Source organism: Xenopus laevis, chromosome 9_10L (genome assembly GCF_017654675.1).
Source record: "Xenopus laevis strain J_2021 chromosome 9_10L, Xenopus_laevis_v10.1, whole genome shotgun sequence".
Lineage (NCBI taxonomy): Eukaryota > Metazoa > Chordata > Amphibia > Anura > Pipidae > Xenopus > Xenopus laevis.
In genome coordinates this window covers 94,439,724-94,449,266 of record NC_054387.1, presented here as the reverse complement: position 1 = coordinate 94,449,266, position 9,543 = coordinate 94,439,724, and the positions used below count along the sequence as shown (strand labels likewise).

At 39.2% G+C, this 9,543-nt stretch overlaps 1 protein-coding gene across 1 annotated transcript; it reads right to left on the bottom strand.

Moving 5' to 3' along the window:
- cavin2.L (caveolae associated protein 2 L homeolog) lies at positions 1–9,543 on the bottom strand. The gene is made up of 2 exons (XM_018236241.2): positions 8,922–9,543; positions 1–916 (listed from the first exon to the last, which is right to left on the bottom strand). The coding sequence occupies exons 1-2, from the start codon at positions 9,408–9,410 to the stop codon at positions 173–175; spliced, it is 1,233 nt and encodes a 410-aa protein (XP_018091730.1). The 5' UTR covers positions 9,411–9,543; the 3' UTR covers positions 1–172.

Here is a 9,543-nt window from a genome sequence, read left to right as displayed (position 1 = left end):
TGAGTAATACAGGTGATAATTTATTAAAAATGAGAGCTCTTCAGAATAATACTTATATGTAGTAATACTTCTCCCATCCCCAGTGTAGTAGTCATTACTAACAATCAAACAGAGTATGCTAAAGTAATTACTATGCTCCATCACTTTCTTTTTAGACACAAGAAAAAGGCTTTCATGCACTTTGCTCTGTTTCAAGAGCAGGTGACTGAATTATTTCCTCATATTTTTCCTCTGATATTGGTTTGTATTCAGCACTAAATGGATTTTCATTTTCAAATTGCTCATTTTCATCCACATCCTCATCCTCATCAATAACCAAGGGCTTCTTGTTGTACACTATCTGGGATTCTTCTGTTTCTGTCTCTCTTTCTGTTAAATCAACCACTGCTTTTGTTTCCTCTAGCGTCTTAGGCACATTTTCAGTAAGCAAATTTGTTTCGTTAACCTCTAAACTTTGATTTTCCACAGCTTGTTCTTCGGGTTTTCCATCATTTTCTTCTTGAGTGTTTTCTTCATCTATTTTCTTTTCACTCTTAACAGAGGAGCTTTTTGAGGATTTGATATGCAGCGGAGTGAAGGATTTCTTAATTTTTTCCCTCCTTTCTGGTGAAACAATTCTAGTGCTGATTTTGTTCATCTTTTTTTCAATGTTTTGACGTGAAAATGCTTTCTTTAGGCTATCTACCTTTTTGAGGCTTGATCTTTTAATTTTTTCTGCTCTTGTGTGCTCCAATTTTTCTTCAGCGCTGTCATGTGCATCTTCAAGATTAAAATCATCATCGGAAGACAGGTCAATTGTTTGCATGTTGTCTTCCAGAGACTTGTTAGGGTCAGCAGACTCTTCTAGACCATCTGTTATGCTAGGCACAGGGTCGGCTTCCTTCATGAACACATCTGCAGGTATTTCATTTTCTTCCTGAAACAAATAAGCATAGGAGTAAACTAAATTATCATATTTTATTAATCATTTGCTTGTGTGTTTTGCTGCAACTTTCTACAAATTTGTTTGAATAAGTACTAGATATACACTCAAACACACAAGTGAACCCTTTTGGTTACAGAGAGAAACTGAGAGCAGAAAATAAACATTTTTGTACATCCAACATAACATTGCATTTGTCCCATGTTTCTCTATGAGGGGCTGCCATATTTGTACAGCAGTAGTCTGTTAGCATTAGAAATACTGACAGATTGAGAAGGGACAGTCAGGTTGGCAAAACAGTCAGGTTTACTTTAAAAAAGCAGCCCTGTTAATGAAAAATGATCTACATGACCTATAGGCAACTTTAAATTTACTACAGTACATTAAAGGGATACTGTCATGGGAAAAAATGTTTTTTTTTTCCAAAACACATCAGTTAATAGTGCTGCCCCAGCAGAATTATGCACTGAAATCCATTTCTCAAAAGAACAAACAGATTTTTTTTATATTTAATTTTGAAACCTGACATGAGGCTAGACATATTGTCAGTTTCCCAGCTGCCCCAGTCATGTGACTTGTGCTCTGATAAACTTCTGGCACACTTTACTGCTGTACTGCAAATTGGAGTGATATCACCCCCTCCCTCCCCCCCCCCCCCACAGCAGCCTAACAACAGAACAATGGAAAGGTAACCAGATAACAGTTGCCTGGTAGAACATCACTCAATAGTAAAATCCAGGTCCCACTGTGACACATTCAGTTACATTGAGTATGAGAAGCAACAGCCTGCCAGAAAGCAGTTCCATCCTAGTGCTGGCTCTTTCTAAAAAGAACATGACACAGTAAAATGACCTGAGATGGCTGCCTACACACCAATATTACAAATAAAAAAAAAATGCACTTGCTGGTTCAGGAATTAAATTTTATATGGTAGAATTAAATGCAGTGTATGCAGTGAAATTTAGAAATAAAAACTGCATCATAACAATTATGACAAAATCCCTTTAATATTTTGAAGAGTAATTTTCAGTATCACTTTAAGGGGCAGACCCTCAACATGAATTAACTGAAGAGGGCTTGTGATTAACATATTTTTTGCCATATGTGCCATATGATATGGTTAACCTTAACAAAATGTAAGGCCTTAATTTCAGTAAAGTATTGCAATTTTTTCAGCCCAACATACACACTGGCTGAATAGAGCAAAGCATACATTTAGCAAGGCACCAGTTCTCTAGCTTTTAAATGAGAACTAAACCCCCCATACCAAAAAACCCCCTTAACTGCCTGCGTTGCCCCCCCTTCTCCTCTCCCTCCCCTCACTGTGTATTAGGCAAATAACAACCCCTTAAAAAAATCTGACTCTAAAATGCAGTGCAGCGGAGCTCCAGGGCACCATCTTCCGCCACTTTGTATTCCTTTGGGGCTCAACACCGACACGAAGCCTGCGGTAGCATGCACAGTTGGGCATAGTCAGGAATCGGCTTCAATTGCATATGCTCAAATCGGCTTTGAGCCCAAAAGAATATGAAATGGAAGCACTGCGCTGCCTACATTTTAGGATCAGATTTTTTTTAAGGGGTTGTTTTTTTTTTACTAATGCACAGTGCTGGGAGGGAGAGGGAAGGGGGGGGCAATGGCAGGCAGTAGAGGGTGGGCTTTTGGAATGGGGGGTTTAGAACTAGCTGGACTCTGGATAAATAAGCATTCTGAACTAAAAGTCAATATGAAGCTTACAAACCTATACTCTGACTAAGAGGACAGGACAGGTAGAGAACCTTACCTGAAACTACTAGAGGTTCATATTTAGCTGCTAATGAAGTTGCAGAAAAGGGATCTTCCCATTACCTCCAGCTGAATGCTACAAGCCAGGGGAATCCCCTCAGAGGAAAAAACTCTGCAATTGCATAAAATCAGGCTTTCACACAAAGATTGAGGATTACCTCTGAGCTAGCAGATTAAAGGCAAAGGGATTTTTTTCTTAAATTGTAAATGAGCTCATCCTTAGGCATGTGTACAGTTTAATATTACTTTTCAGGCAAATAACAACACAAGTCAACAATTATATGATCTTGTTTCATCAGTGATCCATGTTAAATTGGATATTCTTTTGTAGCATAAATGTAGCCTATTATACATGCCTTTTTCTAAAGCTTCCACTTGCCACTTGCAAAAAAAGGAAGAGCCAAATATAGGGTTGCCACCTGTCTGGTTTTCACCTGGAGGGTGAAGGAAGGACTGTCTGTGTGAAAACTGCCTGCCCCAATTTCCAAATTAAGAACTCCAGACAAAACTGTCAATTGAATGATGTGACGAACAGCCAATCACAAATGCTACATCTTAGTCCTGCCCCACTGTCAACTAGCCCATCCCTGACATCACCACCCCGTCCCCACTATATTTTTGTTGGATCAAAAAGTGGCAACCCTAATTAAGGGTCATAACATACCACAACCAGGCAGAGTCTACCAGTGATTGGTCCTAGTTGTAGATGATTAGTCAAATTGGAGGTGGGGTTTTCCCTTATTGTTTGGTATATTAAGCTGTATCTCTGCCTTTGACAAAACCAGCATTATTAGTAAATATATCGGGTGCAATTAGGTTAATATTAGAGAGGAATTTATATGTTTGAATTTTAGTTACCTTCTACTTTGGAGACAAGGGGCACTTGTTAATATGGGCATTGTCATGGCTTACTTAGTAGACTAAGTCAGTAGCACAAATCTAGAGTCAGGCAGGGACAGATAAGCAGTGTGTCTTACACCACTCTGTTTCTTTTTGTACTTGGGATACTACATTTTAGCCCACTGTTTGTTTATATTTCTATGAAGCCAGTGTTAATTAAACAGAGACAATTACGCTTGAAGTCATTGGGATGGATGGTACACAAATATTTGTCTGGATAGATACATAGTCTTGCAAGGTTTAAGCAACAGTTCTATAATAAAAAAGTATAAGCAGAACAGAGGCTGAATACATTTAAGAACAGATACACAGTTACTGTATTTTGAGTTTAGATAAACCCTGCACTTCCATGAAAGGTGATACAAAGGTTCAGTTTGTGCTTAGGCTTGACCTGTATGCTAAGGAAAGAATGCAAAGCATTTAGAAGTGAAATTCTACACCCTTTAAAGAAATATGGCACTTAAAGATTTCTAAACATATCCCTGGCACGGTAAAAGAATATTCCATATACATATTTTAGATACTATTTTTCTTGAATGACAAGAATGCAAAAGGGTTCCCAGTATTGTTGTTCAAATAATGTATCAATTGTCATTGTATTTTGCAGTGGGGAAAAAAGGCAGAAGAGGAGTGAAAACTCAATCAGGGATCATGCAATACTACATCTAATTACTTCTATTATCCTATAGCAAATGTGCAAGTATTAGAATCCCTGGGATATTAATGATCATTCTGTTACAGTATATCATTTAATGTTTGAGCAAAAAGCAAAAATATACTGGAGCAATAAAGATGCCACATTTTAGGAAAACAAATGTTAGCACTTTAAGATCAGTCCCACATCAGTGAATAGATTGGTATGTTAGATTTACAGCTAAAAACACATTGCAAGTGTGGGATCCGTTAATTGGAAACCCATTATCCAGAAAGCTCAGAATTATGAACAGGTCATCTCCCATAGACTCCAACTTATCCAAATAATCCAAATTTTTAAAATGATTTCCTTTTTCTCTGTAATAATAATAAAGTAGCTTGTACTTGATCCAAACAAACACATAATTAATCCGTACTGGAATTAAAATCAGACTATTGGGTTAGTTTAATGTTTACATGATTTTCTAGTAGACTTAAGGTATGAAGATCCAATTTATGGAAAGATCCATTATTTTAAGACATTGTAATTTAGTGTAAAAATTTGTAGAAAAGAAGTTAAAACATGCAAGTATCAGCCAGGCGTATTTCTAAATGACCCATAATTCATTCTACTCTTTCAAAAAACTTTTCACTAATTCACATTTTTTTACAAACCTCTACAACATTACGATAATCTTTATCATGCCATGCCATTTTTAGAGATTATTCATACTTCAAATCTGAAATACAGCTAAAACCTGTACAGGTCAGTGGCAGATGTCCCTGAAGATATTTTTTGATGTTGTGATCTGCACTGGATAATCTGAAAAAGTCTGGGTGGTTTTTGTATGATTTTATCAAGACTTTTGCCTCACTGATTTTTTTCAAGCTCATTATTTGATAAATGAGTTAAATTTGTAGAAGGAAGTTAGGTCGACTTTGTTTTAATAAAAAAATGCACATTTGGCATTTTCTGGTGTATATTAGCATGTGAGATGTGTTTGTGTTTTACAATAAGCGTATCATAGTGTTCTCTATGGTAATGCTTATATGCTGTTCCTAATAACAGGACATTGAATTGCCTTTAGGACCCTGCTGTGCGTCTTAACTCAGAAAAACCAATGAAGAAGAAAGCAGTAGTAAAAGTAGGAGCTTGACTTGTAGTAAAACTGCAAGTCAAAGAGGACACTTCATTTAAAGCATATAAACAGAGGAGTCAGAGTTTCAAGAACCTTTCTGTAGTGTCAGAAATGGCTCATCTCAATCTAGTGAGTGGTTAACACAGGACATAAAGTCATAAATATTTATGCAAAGTTAATGTGAAAAAGGTCCCAGTGCCTGTTGGAATACATTCTAGTAGTAAGTAGTTAGAAAGCTTAGTTCAATTTTACCCAGGCCTCTTTTTCTCATTTTCTCAGATTCCATTTTTCTATGGATTGGAGGAAATCTGATGTCATTTCAGTTAACTGTATAAAGAGATTACAAGATCTACCTGTCAATTATGGTCTTGTACATTTGACGTCTGTGGTGGGCAAGTTATTTGAAAATTGATTAAAGGAAAACATTGAAGGGACAAGTGAACTACAAGCAACTACTTTCTCGACTAAGGTCTGTTGGTCTTGGTAATGTTGTTTGTGTTGTTACAGAGGGGGGTTATCAATGGTACATTCTCTACTTGTATGAGGGTTATTTGTGAACAATTGATTCCATAAAGGAAGTATGTGCAGGCTGTATTTAGGGTGGTGCCACTCTAGGCTCCAGACGTTACAGCACCTTCCAAACGCATAAAATTATGTCACAATGTGCTCATGACATCACTTCTGGCGTTGCCACACTGAGCCCTGTACCACTTGCCCCCTGATGTGCCTCCGGATTTAAGCAGAAGATCTCTTTGGTGGCTGGGGGTGGATTGCTTTTATTTTGTAAAAAATGTAGCGCCCGAGGACCGCCCACAAAAGCTGCCACCCTAGGTACAGGGTGCCTATATATATATATATATAAATACAGCCCTGGCCTGGGTATGTGGCAGTTAAATGTCAAGTCATGCACTTAGGCCACTATCACATACAAGATACACATCACTTTAGGTAAACCATTTATGAAGTATTCAGGAATGCCATTAGATAACTAGCTTATTTACAGTACTCTGTGTTTGACAATGGCTACAAAGGCTTATAGAATTATAACGCCTAAAAAGGGCATTTCAGTCCATGAATGGGGTACAGTTTTGTAAAAAAGACAAGTTATAGAATGAGTTCAGAGTAGAAAAAGATCTGATCATCTTGGGGGCAAGATTGTGTCAAACCCATCATACCCACCATGCCCTGTTATGCATTGACAAAACTCTAATATGATTCAAAAGTCAGGAAACCATGGCTTCTGGCTCATTTGAAGGGAGGACCAGCAAAAAGCAAACCAACAAACTGGACAGGTACCATTAGTGTAACTGGGCCTTTAACTGGAAATTACTGGCCACTGACACAGACATCACCACATCACCTTTCAAATCCCTAATGCCTAAAGGGTGTCTACACAATGGTGCTAATGTCACCAAGCCAGAACACCTGCATGACTCATACACCTGCAGGACCATAACCCATCCTCTCCCAACTCAAACCTAACTTATGTGGGTGTGGGTATAAGTTAGGTTTGAGTTGGGAGAGGATGGGTTATGATCCTGCAGGTGAATGAGTTCTCTACCCATGCATCACTAGTATGTGTGCATGTATAGTTATGTTTGCATCTGTAGTTTCAGGGTCAGACTGGTCCGAGCCCAGACCCGGTGTTGCTGCTGTCCACAACATTTACAGTGGAGGTAATTGGCCGGTGCAACAGGAAAGATTATGGTACAAGAGCAAGTTGCAGCACAGGAAAATAAGGTGGATGGGTGGTGATGCAGGGGAACACACAACTAGGGTGTGGAGCAGCAGAAGAGAAGGGGTAGCAGATTGTGGACAAGTTTAATAAACAATTTCGATTGGTCACACACTCTAAGAAAAACGTTTGAAATAACTGCCAGTGCAGTTCCAATTTCAGCCTTCCTGCTGGCCTAACACAGAGGTACAAAACTGGAAATAAATAGCACACAATTCTAGTTGCACAAGTAGTGCAACAACAGTAGGTTCATTTATAGTTTAAGTGGAACTTCAACATCAGCATTGAGTGATGCAAAGTCCAATTTCTGAACCAATAGACTGTCCCTGCATTTTTACCTGCTACCCTGATCCAACTGCCTTATTCACTACCTAAAGGTCAACACGAAACCAGAAATGAGATACAGTAGCTGCAAACTAATAGCTATTATTATAAGAAGGGGAGGTAAACAAAAGAAAGGGGGTGAAAAAGTAAAATATGCTTATTTTAAGGCCCAACCTACAGACTTACTCCATGCACCACATCCACATCTGCAAATGCTGCAAATTGCCATTTTTGTGGGTAATCAGTGTGTGTGCAATATTATGCAGGACTTTGGTGTACAGCTCCTTTTTTCCATTTCTTTGAATTATGGACACACAAATTGCTGTGTAGCTAATAGGGAGTATGGTGTGGGTAACACAGTTCATGGGTGTGGTATGTTAGGGGAAAAAACAATGAAGAGACAAGTGAGTTGGTGAAAAAGGTAGTGGAAAGAGGTGCAGTAAATAACAGTGGGGTGTGGTATGCTGAAAGGAAGAGCAGAAAAAACTGTGGATGGTACTACTATGGTTGTAGAACGATGCACATGCAGAGGTTAAAAAGAGTCAAAGCACAGTAGCATGGCACTGACTGGGGTCCAGACTGGCAATATCAGTACATGGGGCAAATGTAATGCTGGGTTATAATTCAGAAAAGATGGTGCTTTGGGCAGGTGCAGTGGGGAAACTACAGTGTGTAATGATGGGGTAAAATAGTGGAGCAGTGCTACAATATAGTGTGGGGGGGGGGCAAGTGCAATGGGGAAAACTACAAACTGCCTAGGTATAAATTCTTGATTAGAACATACAGTAAAATAAATCAATACAAACAAAGACATGGAAGCTTAGGTGGAGAAAACAATTTGTATGCAGATGAAATGGAAAATTAATGGCAGGTGGGAAGGGAGGGAATATATAGACAATTAAGGCAAATAAGTGAAATATAGTGTAAAAGAGGGCAGGTGAGGTAACAGAAATATAAATAACTGTCACTATATAGTTAGTGCTCATTGGTAAGAAGTTTAAGCAATAATGTTCATGCACAGACAGGAATACAGCAATTACAAAAGGTATTTCCAGGGCACCTGTGAGAGCGACTTCATGTAGGAGACAAAACTGCCATATGCCATTGCCCTAGATGGAATGGAACACAATGAGATAGGTTGGATTCTGTCCCACCAGTAATATATGGCCCCGAGGAAGGGGGCACAATGCTACAATCTTGTGCAACTGATGTCCTGCTTAGTGACAGGCAATGAGTGTTTTGAGAAATATGTAACTATGCAGGACAAGGCACGGTTGTGGCAATTCTCTTTCACACTAAATTGGGTGGAAAGAATTATTGCATTTTGTTCCATTCCCTTGGAGTGGTGGGGAAAACTTTTTCTTTCATTATGCAAAAATTGAAAAAAATGGCTGAAGGCCCCATTTATAACCCCAACAGACTGTTGCTAACCCCCATGACAGCAGGACGATCAGAGGATGTGCATTAACGATGCAGAACTGACCTGAAATATGAGCACTTTGAAGTTGTTTCTTCTCAGGAGCTGGGTGTGGTTATTCTCTATCCTCTTCACTTGGCCGATCTGCTTGTCCATGCGATCCTTTACCTGCCGAACGTTGGCGCTGACTTTGCGCGACTTTTCCATTAGTTTGCTGACGGTGTTGCTGGTGGAGGTGTGACTTTTCGAGAGTTTCGTGATATCATTTTGGATGCCTTTTACGGAGTTCTCTATGTCGATCTGTCTCTTCTCCATCTTGTGCTGGTTCTCCTTCACGGAATCCAACATGTTAACCAGTTTATCCAACAGAGTGAGGACTGTGATCGCGTTGACTTGGTTGCTGTCCTTGTCTCCGGCAGGAGGATTGGGAGTCGGGCTTGAGCATGGCGACCCTGCAGGGCTGTGGCTGGGTACAATCAGTTCCTGGCTCTCATGAACACTGCTCCTTTGAAATTCATCATTATTTTTCATAACTTTTATATTATCGTCCTCCATGTTACTCTTTGCTCTGTGAACAAGAAAATGTGATTCGAAACAGCTCCAATCAGCTCCTTGTCTCTGTGCAGGCAGCTGTGTTACAGTTTATTCTTCACATACAACAGCCAGAATTCTGCCAGCACTGGAATTC